We start from the raw sequence: 19606 nt of genomic DNA, 5'->3' as shown, positions 1-19606 counted from the left end.
CTGGTGTTCATCGTCACTGTTGTGAACTTTCCTGAGCGTTTCCTACTACCTGCCACTGATCTGAGCACTTTGCGTGGAGTCTCATTTACCCGGCAGAGTAAGAGCTGCAGTAGCGATGGCAGTAGTGGGGACAGCAGTACGACACTTGCTGTGGCTTAGGACAATTTCTAAGTGGTTCGCACAGTTATTGACTAATTCATTCCTCATAACATGCCTGTGTGATGAGAACTATTATGAGACCCATTTTACAGGTGAGAACACTGAGGTCCAGAAAGATTAAACAACATGCTCCAAGTTGCACTTAGTAAGTGGTCCGGAGCCTGGACACTCACACCCTGAACTCTGCTGCTTCCCAGGGCGGGGCAAGGGCGGGGGTGGGGGAAGGCACTCCCTCCATAAGTAAGCTGACTCACTAGGTATGAACTTCTATGTGTTATTAATTTTCCATGAAGCTGAGCTCAGATAAGTGTCTGTAGGTACTTTAGCAGGTCAGTTTCTGTAGCTTGTAATATAACAAGTATCAGATGAGGAACTCCTGTAAACAGAGACTGACCTCTTTGCCAAGGAGATCTGACCACACAGACTAAATTAGGAATTACGGCCCATTATAGTTGCCTTAATGAACTATAGAGATGATCCCTGAAAGTATAGTCTTACAGTTGCCTTAAAACTTTTTTAATTATTGAAGGGAAGTGCTGTGTGGTAGTATAGTGTGTAGAGTTAGATGGGAAGAGTAGGTATTTTTTCTTCAATTTAAACCCAAACGATAGCCTCTCGGAATAGGACTAGGAGGGCTGGTATCTCCCCTGGAAACGTTCTCTGCACCCTGTCTCCTCGTCTTTGCCAGGAGTTCCTAGCCTGACATCCCTGAGCCAACAGATTTTAATTTCTTTTATTGATTGATTTGTTGTTGGGACAAGTCCCTTTGAGAATCTAATGAAAACAAGTTTACCTCCCATTTTTCTGGAGGAAAATGCTCCAGCCACATAATCCTGTCGTTGATTCCATTTTGTGGGTATTTCCAGGCCTGAGAAGCCCATTGAGAAAGCGGTTTCGGGTTGGTTCATGGATTCAAGAGCCTTCTCTCTTAGAGGGTCTGTGAGCTGTTTTCACCATTTGAAATTCAACCAATTATCTGGTTTTTTTGCTGTTACCTGGAATTAGATGAATGTTTGCTGGGTACTCTGGTTCCCTGATGTGGGCTAATTACTGAGAATAAGAGTCCCGTGCTGAGCAAGAGGGTGTTCCTTAGAGGTGAAAAGGTTGACAACCACCAGCCTTCAGGGGCCCTCTGGCTTCCTTGGTTTCACCCTTCCCAGAATGCTTTTAGTCTGACAACCTCACTCTGTAACTTAACAGTATAATTTCATACTGTTTTTTGATGGTTTCAAACGTACATGTTTGTTTCCTCTACTTATTCATAAGGCCATGGAAGAACTGTGTCCATTGCCCTTTCTTACTGTCCAGGGGGCTTGGCGCCCGGCCAGCCAGTGGGCTTCTCTTGTCCACACCTGCCATTTTTCTCAGGAAAGGGCAGCGTCTGGCAAAGGTTCCCATCCTTTGGTCAGCAGGGGGCAGCAATGGAGTGAGTAAAGATGGTCATTGTTCTTCAGATTAACCAGGCTTTTCAGAGCTATAGAGCTCTTGAAAGAATACCTTCCCAATGTGAGACCTGAGGAAATAATTCTTGAAATAAATCCAGCTTTGTGAAACTCTAGCATATATTTCAGCTTGAAATAGTATTTTAAACTTTTTGTTTTTTAACTAGGGGAATTGCATTCCTCAGATACTGTAAGGTGGTGGTGGTGTTGTTTTTAATGCTTTGGGGTGAGGTGCAGGGTGACATGTATGGTCAGAAACCTTTGAAGGGAGCTGGTGAGCATTTGCTCATGTGGAGTGTTACCTTTTATTGCCACTAAATTTACATGATGATAAAACCAATGTAATGCCTGGACTGAAGTCTGTGGAAGGAATTACAGCATGTGTTTAGTTTGCAGTGGGAAGCATGACACACTATCTGGAAGGACAGCTGGCGTTTCACATTTACTGAGTGGCTAGTTTAAAGACAGCGAGTTAGCAGCACGGAGATAAGTCTGAAGGGAGATAGTCACTTTTAAGTAGTTTCTGAACTGAAGGAGAAGATGCATTTCCCTTCTGTACGCATCCAGATTAGCCCAAATTAGGCTCCCGATGTAGATATAACTGAAGTAGAGCACTTGCGCTGGGCAGACTGAAGCAGTGACCCAGAGCCTGAAGGATGTGTTTAGAGGTTTGTTAAAAACTTAGTGTCAGCCTGCACTAGCCAGGTGCCAAGGGAACATGGGTGTGGGGCTGCCCCCCAGACCTCGAGACCTTAAAGGAAGAAAGGTGAGTGTTGGCGGCAAGGCTCGGAGAGCTGGTGGGGGGTGGCGGGGCATGGGGACGGGTAACTTCGGTCTGGGGAAATGAGGAATGCTTCGTGGAGCACTGTCCCCAGCTGGGCATTGGAAGCTCAGGAGGACATTGATCATGAGAGGTGAAGAGGAAACGATTTGTAGGCAAGACATCATTTGAGAGAAAAATCAAAAGGTGCCAAGTTGCCCAAGTAGGCAGTGTAGTCATGAGAAGTGAGGGTACAAGATACACAAGCCACCGTTGATGAGAATTCCACAAGGTTCTGTTTCAGCTTGTGTGCTTTCCAAGGTCATTGCCAGGGCCAGGTAGTTTCTTTTTTATTTCTCAGGTTTGGTAGTGGTTGTGGGAAGAGAAGAATTTATTCTCTTGGAAAAGAGGACTATTTTAATCACAGCTGCGGAGGGAATACTGCAGAGGGCTCTCGAGTGGAAGTTGGCTAACGCTGTAGCAAAATCCAGAGCGCTTCGGTGGCAATTTGAATTTACACAAAGTTAGTGGAAGTGTTAGACCCGTGAACCTGATCAGAGAGAATAGGGAACACAGCTAATTGGGTGGTTTTCTAGACCTTGGCGGTCACCAGAACATGTAGAAGCTGAGAAAGGACTGTGGTTTGAGCCCTTGTCTCTTCTTAAATCCCAAACCTGGTGGACTGTATTGGTTTTGTGTTAGGAGGTGGTCCTGCAAAAGAAAGGAAAAAGAGATTGGGTGGTCTGGGCTTCGTTGGAGTTGGGTGTTAATCATAAACATTTGTAAGAAGTTAATATACTTCCAGAACCCTCTGACAGGATGCTGCATAACCCTGACATTCATGCCATACCAGCATTAAGTCTGGGGAGATACCTCATTACTGGACTAATTGTTTCAGATGAAAGTGTTGACCGATGCTCCACTTGACACATGAATCTTCTACTTAAGTGCATTTTAAAAGTGTTTGTAAATGGTGTGCATCCTTGTAGCTCATGCATATCAGAATCCTAAATTGGATTAAATATTGCAGTCCATCCATCCGCCCAACAAACATCTGCCCCGCGTCCCCTGCGAATAGTCCTTTGATGAATAAGTTCCTGCAGGCTCTTCCCATAAAGAATTCACTGTGTGCAGAGGCTTAATTGATGGATTCAGTCAGTATGCTGAGCCCTGGGGTAGATATGTATGGAACTAATTATAAGTTCCTTTTGCGTGTATAGTTCTATGAATAGTGATCACAGGCTGTATACACTCTTACACCTACTTTCTTAAAAGTGTGTGCCAAAGTCATGAGGAAGTGTGGAGAAGGAGCGGGGATGGACTTGGGCCAGCTCATTTCCGTCACTGGAAAGCAACTGCAAATGCAGGCATCCGCAAAGGGTGGTTAGCTCTTTTGCAGAGCACGGTCTATTACATATTACGATTCTGTTTCGTATTTGAGCACCTCGAGGATGACATTTTAAGCAGTTTGTGTGTGGAAATTGTGTTCTCTCTTCTGTCAAATGGTGAGTGCAGTGTCACTTACCCAGAGGGGATACCCTAAATATTAATTACTGGTGGCTTATCCCTCAACATAATTTTCACTTTCAGATTAATGAAGCAGATTCCTGATAAATGTGTTTTTCTCTCTAGAGTTTCACTTGCCAAGACTCAAATGCTGTAGAGGATTCGCCTGGAGTCGTGACGTTCGTGTCCAATTTTTTCTCCCTCTTTAAAGTGCCCTTCGGAGATGCGTTTCTTTCCTGAAAATAATTGGCACTAGTGAAATTAATTTTAACTGGAAAGGGGAATTATGTTGTTACGTTCTTGTCTGTTACTTTGGGTAGATATTTGAACCAAAACCGTAAGTTTTAAAAGAGATTAGCAGGCATTTACTAGGAAGAGCTAAGGCCTGGTTTAAGGTAAATGATATATATGCCACCAGGTTGAAGAGAGAATATAGACATCTACTGGCTTGCTTTCTTCAGGAATTCTTAGAAGCACACTTCTCTCCCTGAAAAATTAAAGAATTTCCCAAAGTGGGGATTAAATGTCCAAGAAACATAGAGGTTCTTTGATAAAGGCTGAGCATGCATGCAGGGTATGAGTGAACAAAGGTAAAGCAGACTCAAGAAGATGGTTTAGTGTTTCATCCTGGCTGATCTTCGGTTTGTAAGGCTCTGTTCTACGAGAGACACAAAGTGATACGCCGGCCAGCATTTGCCGAGAAATGGCAGATCAACCGGCAGACTTCTAAAGTGGATCGATAAACCGCATTTTAGTCTTTTTTACATGATGTATTGTCTAAATTTCTGATTAGAGGACTTCCAAGAGAAACTTAAACACTTGAGTGTAACTTCCACACCATCTGCAGAACAAATCCTTCCCTTTTATTATTCAGTTTTTGTTTATGAATCATGTTTTCTTTTCTGGAGATTTGATCCAGGAAGAATTTGTGGTCTGACCTGTTCTCCTTCAGCTGGGTGGTGAATTGACCCAGAGGATAAGGCGGCTTGCTCCCAAGATCTGCTTTCAGGTGGAAGGCCATGCTAGGCGAGCACCAAGCTGTGAGTGTGTTTGTGCATCCGTGACCTTGAATCGTCTGTAGAGCAGAGGAGTTTGGACCCAGAACATGGGACTTTAACCCTAACTCCTCCACTTCCACCGATCATTGTTTGGGCCCCCAGTTTGTACAAAGGAGAATCGCAATAACCGGCCCTGCCTTGCGGCCAGGGCAGAGCTGGGAGGATGAGATTATGAATGTGATGAAAGCACTTTGTAAACTGTAGAGCTCCTTCCCCCAGATGTGGAATGCCTGTGCTTCTGTTATTCATGTCAGTGGCTGTTACTGTAAATGGTTTTTATACCAGAGGTAAGTGAAGACAGCGAGAAGGGACGGGGAAATGTGGGGAGGGCCAAGGGCTGCTTTCTGCTTTTCTCTGAAGCTTCAATGCCGGGTTAAATCTGAGGCGGGGCCATGGGCGGGCTTGGCAAAGGTGGGCAAATGCCCTTCCCTTATCTAGTGTGTTCTAGGGACAGAACAACTAGGCAGGTGGACCAGGTCCAGGTAGAACCATTCCCTCTGGCACTGTGAAGTGTGGGGACTTTGAGAACCACTTCCCATTGTTCCCTCATCCCTGGGGCCTTTACAAAAGAACCACGACTTCTTTGTGATCTTCCTGGATCCTGTGGTTCTCCCAATAGTCGCTTTCCCTCCTTTTCCTCAGGACTTCTCCCTCCCGTCGCTGGGGACCACCTGCCCACGGGCTTACACTAGTGCCCACTGCAGGTATCCACGTGGCCACTTCCACCGAATTGAAGGAAACACCCACTCTGGACTCCTAGTCATATGTGCTTATATTTTCTTTACCAGATACGGAAAGTGCTTTTGGTGTTTAAATTGAATGAATATAGCTGCATACGCCATTGTGTAAATTTAAGGGGTACAGCTTGTTAATTTGGTGCATTTCTATATTGTTAAATGATTGCCCTTGCAGCAATATTTAGTGCCTCTATCACATTATGTAATTATCCTTTCTTTTTAGTGGTTAGTCTCCTAGCAGGTTCGGTGATTACAGTATAACATTGTTGTCCATATTCATTATGCTGTACATGAGATCTCTGGGGCTTCTTTACTGCTTGTGGCTGGATATGGACACTCCTTAACCCTTCTTTACCCCCCCGTTATATGGGGACATGCCCAATGAGTTAAAACAATGAAATACTGGTTTGTTTTTTTCCCCTATGAAATTGGTTCAGAAAAAAAGATGACTTTAGAGAGTGATAAGAAAGAGGACAGCCCAGGCTGGTGTGGCTCAGTGGATTGAGTGTGGGCTACAAACCAAAGAGTGCCTGGTTCGATTCCCAGTCAGGGCACATGCCAGGGTTGTAGGCCATGTCCCCAGTAGGGGGCACTCAGGAGGCAACCACGCATTGATGTTTTTCTCCCTCTCTTCCCCTCTGTAAAAATAAATAAATTATTAAAAAAAGAAAGGATAGCTCACACACTGCCGAGGGAATACAAATTGGGACAATTTTTTTTGATGGTGCATTGGTGTATTTATCAAAAGCCTTAAAATTAATGTTAAAGCAATTCCTCTTCTAGGAGTTTATTTTAAGAAAATCATTACACATTTATGCTGAGATTTAGCTCCAGCGAAGTTTGTTGAGTTGTAATTCGTCACAGAGAACAAAGTTAGACCTCATCATAATGTCCAGCAGTAGGGAATTGGGCAGTAAATTGCGGTACATTGATGTGATGGAGTGAGCTGCGGTATTTCACATAGTATTGTCAAAATTTATTGGCATGGTATATGGAATAAAAAAGGTTAGAAGCATGATGTGCAGCCATTTTCATAAAAAGTAAAAGTGCATTTATATGCATAGAAATGTAGTAAGTATTCATACATTAAGATTTTAACGTTTTCTCTGGTTTTGGATGTTGAGTGGTTTTTTTTTTCCCCCCTTCTATTTGGTTACTTTTTTCTGTGAACAGTATTGTACCAAAAAAAAGGCAGGATAGATATTTTTAATGTAAGCAAAGCAGAGAGGCCTCCTTCGGATGGAGCCCCTGTGGAGCCCTGGCAACTGGCCTTGTGCCTGGGGGCCAATTGTGTCCGGAGAGGGTGCACCTCATCCGTGCACAGCGCCCCCTTCAGGTCCGAGTCTTTGTGTGGGGGAGGCACAGGGTTCAGACAAGTGCGTTGTGAATGAATAAGGTGATTGATTATTGACACCTTACCTTCTACTCATGTCCTCCTGTTGGCCTGTGGTGTTTCCTTTGAGAACAAGAAATTACTCCATTTGTCTCTTGCTCCCCTTCTCACCAGCATGTTAACATTCAGTACTGACACATAGGATTAAAAATAATAATAAAAGTAACCTTTGTATGGGCACCTTCTGTTACGTAATTCTGAGAAGAAACGATGGTGAGATGGCGTCGAGGGAGCCTCTGCTCCGAAGGCAGGGCCTCCTCTGCTTGGGGCTGAGAGCTCTCGTTCGGCGCAGCCACTAAAATGAGATCGGTGTTCACTGCTGCAGAATGACGTCTGTGATGTGAGTATTGCTTTTCTAGGGCTGCACTCACCAAGTACCGCAAACCAGGTGGCTTGAACAACAGAAATTCATGTTTCACAGTTCTTGAGGCCGAAGTCCAAGGTCAAGGCCTCAGGGATTGGCTCCTTCTGAGCACTGTGAGGGAAGGATCTGTCCCCGGTTTCTCTCCTTGTTCTAGGTCATCTTCTGCGGCTTCCCTCCTCTGCCCTCTATGTGTGTCTGTGTCCAAATGTCCCCTTTTTATAAGGACCCAGTCATATTGGATTAAAGCCAAATCTAGTGACCTCATTTGAACTTGATTACCCCTGTAAAGCAGTGTCACACTTGAGGTACTGGGGGTTGGGATTGACATAAGAATTTGGGCGGTGGGGCATAATTCAATTCATAACAATGTAGTTTCCCCGAATTTAAAAAATATTGTTGTTACAAAAATTTCAAACGTAAAACATTGGAGAAGATAATGTTGAACTGCCATGTTGCTATCAACCACGTCAGCACCCCGCCTCCCCACAGCCAATATCGGCTCATTCTTACTCCCCCACCCCCACTGGGTTATTTTGACATAAATCCCAGGCATCAGAGATGATGCATTCCAGTGATAAAAGGGGGAAAATTTATATATAAGAGATGATCCTTTTAAATTAAAAAATATCACCTGTGTGTATGGACGTATAAATCAGAAGAGTCAGAATAAAACCAGGAGGTTAACAGTGCTTACTTGTAGAAAGCAGGGTTACAGGTCATTTTTATTTCTTTAGAGCCGTGTTTACTGTCTAATTGGGTTGGGAGGTTGGTTGATGGAATAAACCAGCCTCTTGTAATCTGAAAAACAAATATGTGTTATTCCCCGGGGGGTGAGAAGAGGGTGGGGAGAGGGACAGTGGCAGAAACTTTACCATCCTTGTTTCCTGAGGCAGGAGGGAGCATTTTGCTTCTAGAAGATGAGAAAGAAGTACACAGGATGACATCTCATAGTGTGGAGGACACTGGAGTGGTGAAGCTGTGTGACCTCAGCAAGGGCCCCTGACCTCTCTGAACTGAGGTTTCCTGTCTGCAAAACAAAAGGGACACATGTGACAGTCATTGGAGTCATTTGGCTACGAATGCTGTATCTCGTATCTCTGAACATCAGTATGGGTTTGCTTTCTGGGCGTTTTTAAAGATAAAATGTGCATTTCCTACTTGTGTGGTATGGAGTTCTTATGGGGGGTGGTGAGGAAGTGATGGTAGAAAAGCCAAAGGTGAAGATGTGACAGAAAGGAATCTTGCTTTTAGGAAATGGAATAGATTCGTCCGCACATTTTCAGAAAGTGTTTTTTGAATGAATGTGTGCATATGTGAATGCTTGTGTGTGTGTGTAGTTCAGAGTTTTGCCTTTGCCTTTGGCTCGCAACAAATTGCGTTGTTGGTTAGACAAAGTGACTTGACTGTCCGCCCCGGCGAGGGAGAGCCCCACCTCCACAGGGCACTGGGCATGGCACTGAGGGGAGGGCAATGTCAGGACTGGGGAGTTTGGAGTTTGGTTTACAATACAGGGACTTGATTGGCATTAGGTAAAGACCAAGATACACCTGTTCAGGACTGGTGGAAACAGTGAGGCAAGGATTTTGAGGCAAGGCTTTCAAAGAACTTTAGGGTACAAAACTGTATTTGATGGTTTCCATTACAGAGTTGATGGATATTTCAGGAAGTTTCTGTAATGGGCTATCAAACCATTTCTGGCATATTAAAGTAATGCTAATGAAGGTGGTGGAATAGTAAATCTATAATAATGGAGACAGCTATGTGTGTGTTGGTTCTAAAGCTCCTGGAAGCATGGCTTTCAAGCTTAGATGGGGACTTTGGCCAAGTGAAAAAGTACCTAATTTAGCCAAGGACTGATTCCTGACCCAGAGGGGAGACTTAAAAGGGGCTTTGGAATTACACCAGGCTAAGGAGAAATGCCAAACCAAGGCCACCCCGAAGTTCGCATCAGATGGTTTGGTCTACTTCCAGGCAAGGTGGATTGAATTTTACTGATGGTACCAAGGAACCTGTGAACCCAGGGGGCTGTGCCAACTAAGCAAGCAGTCCTGGTTACTTTAGAATAAGGAATCGGTGGCCTTTGGTTACTGATGGGTGAGTGACTAAGCTGGTGTTCATGGACATCCGGCCTGTCCATACGGCCTTTCCGGCACCTTGCAAACCTGCTCCTAGGTTTGCAGCTCAGAGCGGTCGGAAGCGGTCAAGGCAAATGAAGCCCCTCTCCTCTTCTGTCTCCTTCACTCCTCTCTTTGTCCTGATCCAAGCTTGATGAGTTGGATGACATTGGGTTTGTGTCTGTGTACCTTGGTTTCAGCTTTATTGAAATAAAGCAATAAAACAAAAGCTGCTGCTACTGGTTTTATTAGCGTTAGCTCCTATGATTTGATTTTGTCGTGTATATGCTGTTGTTTGTGTGAGATAAATGGGCCATAGAATGTTTCCCTCCCACAAAACTGTGAAGTTTGCTTATCTGTGAAGTTCAATTTGACCTGCGTGTAGATGATTTTACAGCCACAGAGCTGGCATTTCTAGGGGGTGGATCTCTGAAATCTGAACCCCATGTTACAAGATGTTCATGTCCCTGGTTGTGAAAACCAAATGCCAGAAAGAAATGAAACTTATGCGTCTTTCTGTTTGTTTGTAAACACTACAAATGATGGGTGTTGAGGTGCTTGGAAGGCGTGTTAAGAGCTTGGATTTGAAACTTACGTAATTCAAGTGGCTCAACACTTCCAGAGGCTGGGGGTGGTAGGGACGGTGAGGGGGAGAGGGAGCCGCTTGAAGCACTGGCTGTTGGTATTCTTGTTGCTTACAGCCTTTCAGTGCCACCTTCACCTTCTCCTATGTGCCCTTAATGAAAATTAGAGGTGGAGATAGCTGCAACTTGTTCTTCCAGAGTCAGATACAGATAATTCATCAGTGGGTGATTCTTCGCCCAGCCTTAGAAATGTCAGCACAGTCGTAACTCTGCTCTAAGCTCTGAGGCTGGCCATCCTGCGTTCCTTTTAGGGTTCATTCCATTTCTTTTGGAGCCTAATGAAGCTAAAATAAAGTGAAGATTGGTATCAATTGTGTTGTTAAAGACTGAAGTTCCATTTAGCATCACATGGAAAAGGGGGAGAAAATGAATCTGGAGGAGGAGTCTGCTCTGTGTCAAGCCTTGTGTGAGACTTGTTTGGGGGACTCAGTTTACCAAGAACGACATTGAAATTCATCAAGGTCCTGGTTATTTATCTGTCTCTAGCCCAGCGTTACACAAGGGGGCGCTCTCAGCACTTTGAGCAGGAAAGTTCTTGTATGGAGCTGTGCCCTGGCTGGTGGGGTACTTAGCACTCCTGAGCCCCCTCCTTCTCAGTGCCAGTAGTTCTCAGACATTGTACCCATCCAGTGTACCCACCACTGGCTCAAATGCCCCCTCAAGTGGGACAGTGCTGACTGGCACTGGCAATAGGCTCTCAGTGAATACTGTTGATACTTTCCAGGAGCAGAGATGTGGATTCCATCTCTGGGCATGTCCCTCTGCTGTGATACAAGGTTCTGTAAGTCAGCTTTGTGTTTTCCATTACCTGAGAGTTACATAATGTTTTATGCTTGTGAGATAAGTGTTTATTCTATACAACACAATTGGAAAATAGTTAGTTCTTTTCATTGATTGAGACCAAGTGTATTCCATGTAGTTAATGGCTTAATTTTACTTACCTTTTCTCTCAAGAGTTATTGCATTATGCATAATAGTCAAGAACGTAACATATTATGCATTTCATCGTTCTGTTTTCTTCCTTTTCACACGTCACTTTTCTAAGACATGATTTTATGGTTGGAAGTTACAGAAATGCTGACTACAACAAATAGTTTGAAATCCACTTCTCCGTAACTGTTAGCAGCTCTACCTAGAGTTCCCTGTCAGAGAGTGAATAAACATTTTATCTTTTTTGAAGTTAAATTAAACCAGTTGGCAGTATTTCTTGGCAAACCTCAGCTGATAATGGAGGTATTGTCTTTTACTAAATCTCAGCCACATTATGCTAGTCAAGCGCAATGATTTAACCTGAGAGACAGAAGAGTGAGGATGGAGAATCACGCATGCGTTCATTCATTCAGCAGATATTTACTGTGCTTGGGATAGATGAGTGACCAGCACAGACACGATCCCGCCTTTCGCCCTAGCGCAAAGGAACGTAAGAAATAAACTACAAGCTGGGTGGAAAGGAGGTAAGTGCTATGGAGGAAAATAAGTTGGTCAGGAGGATAGGCGTGCCAAGGGTTGGGCTGGAGATGGAATTTTAAGTGAAGCTTTCTTCAGAAGGTGACTTTAGAGCAAAGATTTGAAGGAGAAGTGAGTACTGATGGAGCCCCTGTTATGCCTCAGGTGCTGTCTGTCTTAAAAAAAAAGCCGGAATGGCTGGGTATAATCTCTGTAATCTGCAGAAAAATGTCACGCATGGCCAGCGGGCGAGTGTGCACACTCCCGTGAGAATGCCGCAAACCTTGTCTGTGCAACGCGTTCAACACCGTTTTTTTAAAAAATCGTTCTGAAGTATTGGCTCCTATTTTGGAAAGCAGGATTGCAGCGGATGCTTTTTTTTTTTTAAGCAGACAACTACAAAGACTGCTAGAAAACAGCAAGTCGCCATTTTCAAAAGGAAATAGAAAAATAAGGCTGAGCGTGGAATGAGTTTCATGTCCAAGTCCAATGGTCCTGACATTGCTTCTCCCCAGCGGGTGACATGATGGTGACATGGAGCCTGTGAGGGTGACAGTGTCAAAGCAGGAGGTGTTGCTTCAAACTAAGGATGGCTTTTGTGGGGGAGGCTTGGGGAGCCGCGGACTGGAGTCTGGAGACCAAGGGTCCCTGCCTCTGACGCTGGTGAGCCCTGCACTTTGGGCGGGCTGCTTTCGTCCCCCACCTTCCAGAACAACTGTTTATGTGCTAGTCGTGCACTTTCTATACATCGTCTTGTTTAACAGGAGGGAGGCAAACTTCACAAGATAACCAGCAAATTCCTTTTCTAGTTCTTGAGTGTCTTTCTCTTTGATCTGTCCATTTGAAGATAAAATCAGACGACTTCTCTGTAGCTTAGGAATTGAAGCCAGGCCACAAAAATAGGGTTATTTGGGGTTGTCATAGCTTCAGCCATGGAATAGGGCTGGCTCTAAATCCCTGGGTTTTCCTTCCTTCGGACATTTTATGTGGTGTTAAGAAAGTCATGTCTTCTTTGACATTCTGGGGGATGGACTGGTTTGGTGCCAACTTCCCTCTGATCTCACTCATACAAATCACCAGCCCTAGGTTTCACTTCCGTTTTCTCCAACTTTAAAAAGGCTGTCTAGGAATTATGAATAGGAACTGGAGGAAAAGAGAGGTGTCAACCTTGCTGTAGGCCAAGCCACGGTTCGTCCACTCTTTCAGGTAACCTTCCATGGTAGGAGACCCTTAAAGACGGTCACGGGGACTTCTCCCTGTAAAGTATTTATCACTGACTTACTTTCAGAAGAGGTGTAAATGATATACCCAGACGCTCCTTTTGGTCCCTTTCAGCTCTACGGTTCTAAAATTTCCGTGTCATCAGAGGTGGAGATGTATGCCTTTGGACAGACAGATTTCACTGGGCCTGCATCGTCCAAGGACTCAGGGATGCACGTACTGAATGAACACCCTCTGAGCTGACTCTGATGTCACTTGTCGTCTGAGTGATGATGTTTCTCTTTTCACTTCCCTCTCCTTTCCTCCAGGCGCATGGGTTAAGTGCTGGCTCCTAAGCCTGTTGAAAGGAGAACTCTGACCCTCAGCTGCTTGCTGTCTTCCCATTTTGTAGATGATGAACCAGGTGGAAGGGCAGCAGAAGACCCTTGTGCACGCCATCGAGTCTCTGCCAGGTTCTGGCCCCCTCACTGCCTTGGACCAGGACCTGCTGCTCCTGAAAGCTACCTCTGCCGCCACCCTCAGCTGCCTTGGGGAGTGCCTCAGCCTATTGCAGCAGAGCGTGCACCAGGTGGGCCAGCCCAGCCACAAGCCGGCGGCCTCAGGTAAGACTCCCGGTGGCCAGTTCTGTGCTTGCTAATGAGTACTATCCAGGGTGTGTGTGTGCGCACACACGTGTGCATGATTGCCTTCCTCCTTCACGTGCATCCTTTTATCCACCATCCATCCATCTGTCTTGTCGTCCAAGGGTTTCTCCATTTAACCTTCCCGTCTTCCCTCCCCAGTCTGACACATATTTTTCTTTTACACATAAGAAATACACCCTCCTGTGAAACATTTAACGTTTACAAGCACTCCTTTTAGACTAGCTGGCATCACATTCTGTATCTCATTCCCTTTGTGACTTTGTACTCACAGTTGTATTTTAAGATGTGCGGCTGGGCAGCGTCTGGTCCATTATTTCTAACCATGCCCACGGTGTGCACCCACCACGTTTTACCCAATGCTCTCCGATGACGGACACACACATTGCCTCCTGCTCTCTGTCCGCTCCCCTCGCTGTGGCGAGCATCCTCCTGCGTGCCTGCTTGTGGACTCGTGTGCGAATTTCTCTGGAATACCTGCCAGAGGCATTTCTAGGTGTTAAGGATCCAGAAATAATAATACACTCCCTTAAGATGCTGCAGTCCTTTTGGGGGGAGGGTTTAACCAATGAGCAGATATGAAGATGTTAGTGAAGATTAAATTCAACGATAAAGGTGAAAGGAGCTTGAGGTTGGTTATGTCAGGTTGAATTATAAAGTATTAGAATTGAGAGACTAACAGAAGCCTCACTGAGTTTTCTTGCCCAGGATTAACTTCATTCGTGAGGAAATAAGGCAACTTAATAGAGGAAAAATACAGCTAGGTTATGATGTCATGTTTCACACTTAACTCCAGTCCCTTGTGCTCCCCATTGTACAAAGACGAAGGGGCGTTAGTTTTCCAGAGCAGACTGTGTGTGGGTAATGCGGGCTTCTTTCTGCATTTCCCACCGTCGTCTGCTGAGGTTCCGCTCGGCCAGTGTTGGACCTTTGCTGCACATATTCTGCAATCTTCACAAAGCAGATACGACTGTGCTCATTGTTTGGATGAGATGCGGAGGCTCAGAGAGTTACATTACTTGTCCAGGTTCCCCCAGCTACAAGGCGAGCCCCGGGCTTTTCCCGTCATGCCCATGCCCCCAGGTTCTTTGCGCTACCTGGCGGGTTCTGGGTCCCCTAACTGGGGCTGGGGACACTGACTTGCTCACATCATGACTTTCTCAAGGGCAGATACAGATTTATTTTGTTTACTTTAAAAAATAGCTTCAGACTTTTAGAAAAGCTATGAGAATTGTATGAAAAATTCTCATCCATCCATCCAGGTTTCCCAAATGATAACATTTTATGATATTTACGTTGTGTTCTCTCTCTCTCTAAACCTATTACAGTGTTGTAACCACTTCAGAGTATGTTGCAGATGGGACACACCTTTCCTCTTATGCACTTCAGCCCTTAAGAAAGGATGCTGTCCTACATAACGGCAGTGCAAGGGTCAAAGTCAGTAAATTCGCAGGAATACAGTCCTGTTCCCTAATCCACAGACCTCACTGAACTTTGCCAATGGCTCTATTAGTGTCCTTCATGACAAAAGAGACAAGTTTCTGGTGCCGGGTCCAGTCTAGGAGCAGATGTATGTGCGTTCAGGCCCATTAGGAACGGCCCCGGCCTGCTCTTCTGTCTCGTCTTCCTCTCCAGCTGAAAAACAAAACTCTGGTGCTGAAGCCCCCCTTGACGTTCCCCGATCTGGAGGGAGGCTGAGTGACCCCAGTGGGGCATGGGCACAAACTTGGAGTGAGCCCGGAGGCCTCCCCCAGTTTCTGTGGTCTCCTTCACAGTGAAGGAACCCAGCTGGCTCCTTCCAAGAGCCTGTCACTGGTAAATGTAAGCTTGAATCATTGTCTCCTTCCCAAAATTTATCCCTTACATCTTAATTCAGGGGTGGTTTCTAGCAAATTTCTACCTTTCTTTCCCTGCCCCCCGTCCACCCCCACCCCCCGATTTGCTTTGGGTCTCCAGTTTTCTTAAGGACCTGGGTGGGGACAAAGGTAGAATTTCAGATGTGGTGACAGGTTGAAGTGGAAACTATTTGGGAGGGGGAGGGACCCAGGAGGGTTCCTGAAATTATGCCACGTATGGCGTTATGTCCTCCCTGTCTTCCTGGCCTGCTGTCCAGCCTCCCATCTTCTTTTATCAAGGAACCTGGGTGGAGGCTGGAGAATAGAGGGAGCATGAAGCTGCACAGTGGTTATTTTCTTTGTCTTCTCAACCCTGTTAAAAGTTAAGTTCCATATAACACAGCTGCTTAAGTTTGAAAAGATTCTGCGTGTGTCTTTTAAATCCATGCCACGCATCGTGGGGGCAGGGAAATGGAATTACTCCCTGCATCCAAAAAACATCACAGTTGCCTGCAGTTAAAACCAAGTTCCAGAATCTCAAAGTAGTGGAATAAGAGAATATGGTAACCTTGGGAGTGTTGTCACCAAACGCACTTGTTTAGAGTCTCTGGGCTCTTGAGTTGGATCATAGCTATAGCAGTCTGAACTCCCACTGAAAAAACATAATGGTTATATATGAGGCGTGCCGGGCTGGGTTGATGGAAATCAAGACTCATTAACGCAAGACTCTGCCAGGGCTTCTTCTCCATGTTTACTGGGCAGGGAGGCACAGGGGACCCCCCACATACTAAATACCCAAACACACTGTTCTGTCCTCTGCACTGTTTTTTTTTTTTTCCTTCTGTCCCTTTTCCAAATCAAAAATTAATTTGTGGTCATGTAGTATTTCATCTCCTGTAGCATTTCATTGTATCCTCTGGGGAATGTGTTGCCTTTGGGCCCTTTGTCTGCAAGTGCTGCTTCCTCATGCTTATTTCATTTCAAACACACCAAGCACCTGGACTGAAATCCAAAAGTACTTTTGTATTCATCTGCCTTCTGCCTATCCGTTTTGGGCTCCTAGACCTGTCTCTGATGTTGTCTCTAAGATATAGTGAGCTGAAATGCGTCATTGAACTTCTGTTTGTGGAGAGGTTTGTAATTAAAATTAATACAGTGACTCGGCTTTTTGGTCAAGGCTTATGTTCTGCAGCTCTGCTTCAACAGCTGGATGGAGGCAAATGATTGATGAAGGAGGGCAAGCGAGCATCTTTTTCCCTAGCCAAGACGCAAGCCTCTGATTCCACGAAGGAAAACAGGCAGGACTACATCAGAATTGGGAAAGACTGGGCTACTTAGGAGTCTGGCTTTTTAGGTGGGGTACCAGTGTGGGAGAGAAACTAGACCTCTCAAGGGGCTTGGGGGTGCAGAGTTTGTTGTCTGTGCTTCTGGTTAGTTCCTCGCTTGCAGGCCTTGATCCACGGCACATGGTTCAAAGTCAGAGGGGATACCTGTAACCAGATAGGCACATTCTAGAGCCAGGTAAGAGCTGGGTGCTAACAGAATGGTCAGTGCAAGGCATGTTGGAAAGAACACTGGAGTCAGAGCTGCCAGAGCCAGCGACAGTAGAGCCCTGGGGAATGGCAGTGGGTGACGCAGGTGCCCTCAGACATAAATCAGGACAAGAGAGCAAGAGATGTGTCATTGACGAGAGGAGAACCAGAGCAGAATTTAATGCGCTTTCCTTAACGCAGCCCTGTAATAACATTTTCATTCCCCTGTAATAACATTTTCATTCCCCTGTAAGATTTGTGGGGTGTCCAGTTAAAAAGCCAGTTGCCTCGGTCCTGCTCCCATTTCGGGGTTTGGCAGACGGGTCAAAGAGGTGAGGCTGTGATGAGGAGTCTTCCTGGCTTTTCTGGCCAGTCACCTCCTCCCTTCCACTGTGCTTCGCTGTTTTCCAGAGACATCTTCAGACTCCCATAGTTCGCCACCTTTCCGCCGCTCGGAGATTCACCGTGCTTTCTCTGGCTTGTACACCTTCTTTCCTGACACCTACTGGTTCGGTGAAATGTGCCCGACCTGAGCCACCTTCCCTTATTTTGTGATTAAAAGCCAAGACGGGAATGTGATGATTCCTTCAGTAAATAGCGTATTAGGAAAAAAGAAAACCTAGCATTGCAGAGTATGTCAGATGGGTGGATTTTTTTTTTTTTTAATTTCTCTCTGAACACAGATTTTGAGTGGCAGCTTCTCAAAACACAGCTGTTAGATGCTAGCACCCCGGGTTTGCGTTGTAAATGTGCCTTCTGCTTCTCTCAAGTTCGTCCATCTCGCTGCACTCTGGAGCAGCGCCTTTCAGGTTTACTGACCCAGGGGGCGTGAATTCACTGTTAGAGGATGAAGGAGAGACCGTCCACGGGCCGTCACGCACATGCCGTCACGTGTCACAGGCCGTGGCGGGGGCCTCACAGCACCGGCATGGGGACGGCGACTCTCAGCACTTCACGCAAGGTTGAGGACAGATCAAGACCGTTCCACAGTCAGACCTTTAAGCACCCAGTTAAATCTCCTGTAGCCTTTTCTTCTGGTTGGTTCGGGGACGCAGACATTTATAGTTGCTTTTCTTCTTCACATCCGCTAAGGTGTGTTGTGTGAGGAGCTCCAGGTGTGTGGAAGCCTGTTTTAAGGACGGGATTTGCCATTTGGTGGACCACCCCACCCTTCGCCTTCCTGTTCTCTTCTGTGGTGTCATCTTTGATGAGCTCCCTGCTCCTGAGCCTGAGGGTGGACCAGAGTGACAGGTGATTGACACCTAGCTGTTTGGTTTTATCATCAGTCAGTGGCCCCCTGGTGATGTTTTGATCCCAGCCTCCTTTTCATGTGGGTGTTTTTGGCCTTCTTTCGACTTCAGACGTTTCTGAGTCACTTTCCAGAAGGGAGACATATTTTCTCCACTGTCAAACACCATCAGTAGTAAAACACAGCATTTTCCTTTGCGCCACTAGAAAGAAAAAGTTGCCAATTAAACCGTGACACTCCATTGATTGTGAGATGAACTCCAATTTCAGAGATGTTAACGTGTGAACGTTAGGTATGTCTTGCAATTAATGAAATATGCTTTAGACCTGCATTTCATTTTATGGCACAGTCTCAAGACTCATTCTATAGAGTAATATAGACCATTTATTTATTTTTTCAGCTTTTTTTATTGTATTTCTTCCTCCGTTGCCATTTATCCCCTTATGCCCCCTCTCCCTGCATTCTCTTTTTAAACTGCTGTTTGTTGCTTTATGTTTCTATGTTGCTTTTCTTGTTTTTTTCTCTATTTTGTATTTCCTTTACTGTTCTGTAGTGTTTTGGAAAAAAACATGTTTATAAATTTTAGTAGTGGTGCTGTTACATTTTCATGCACGTTCTTTAACCTGCATTTTTCTAATCAGCAAAGTCAAGAAGGACACACTATTTTCTGACTCTCTCCTTGAGGGATGAAGACTCAGCCTACTTTAATGTCCTTGTTCCCTGATTTTTGGTAATATAATATAGGGGCTGTTCTTAATATTTTAATACAAATTTAATACTTAATGTGCAATAATGGCTAAATCTCTAAAATAATTTTGACTTAATATTCAGTAATGTAACCATGTTTAGAAAAATTTAGATTCCGTTCCAGGGCTGGGACTAGGGTGAGGTGAGAGAGGCACTTGCCTTGAGCATAAATTTAAGGGGCACCAAAATAATCAAGATAAAAATGGTGCTTTGCAATAGTTTTAAACCAAATTTAATGTAAAAACTTCAGGATCAACAAAATATCAACATTTTAAATAAAGACCAGTTTCAACACAGTGAGGATTGGGTGGAAGCAAGTGAGATGAAGTTCTGTAAGATTTGGGGGTGTTAATTTTGGTTTTACTACTCTTGTGTGAAAATGTCATTTATCTGGATTGCTGGGTGTCTTGGTGGCTCTTCAAGTTTTACATGCGATGGGAGTGTCTGTACTCCAGCCTCGTCCCAGCCGTGCTCAGCTCTGTTTTCCTGGGTTCGTTGCCCACCACTAGTCCTTTTAGATGTGACTTCTTCAGTGCTGGGGTTTCAGTTCTGCTTCTTTTCTTTGCATCTGAGGGTATTATTACATGTCCTCCAGGAGTTCTCCGTCCAGCAGAAGGCTGAGTATGTTCCCAGTCTCTTCAGTGCTGCTGAAAAGCAAACCAGTGTGGACTTCGAGGGTGTGGGCTCCGGAGCCAGGCTGCCTGGGTTTTAATCTCAGTCTTTCCACTTCACTGGCTCCGTGTGCCTCTGTTTATTTA

General features: G+C 45.2%; 1 protein-coding gene across 2 annotated transcripts in view; it reads left to right on the top strand.

Moving 5' to 3' along the window:
- Positions 1 to 19606, top strand: part of OSBPL10 (oxysterol binding protein like 10) — a 236330-nt gene that overhangs the window by 158717 nt on the left and 58007 nt on the right. For both annotated transcript variants that reach the window (XM_053929549.1, XM_053929548.2), the window contains one exon: positions 13236 to 13446. In XM_053929549.1, the coding sequence (XP_053785524.1) occupies positions 13236 to 13446 (211 nt within the window). The remainder of the gene's footprint in view (positions 1 to 13235; positions 13447 to 19606) is intronic.

This window comes from Desmodus rotundus, chromosome 8 (assembly GCF_022682495.2).
Source record: "Desmodus rotundus isolate HL8 chromosome 8, HLdesRot8A.1, whole genome shotgun sequence".
NCBI lineage: Eukaryota > Metazoa > Chordata > Mammalia > Chiroptera > Phyllostomidae > Desmodus > Desmodus rotundus.
Note: the sequence above shows the minus strand (reverse complement) of the source record. Positions and strands in the feature narration are given on the sequence as shown.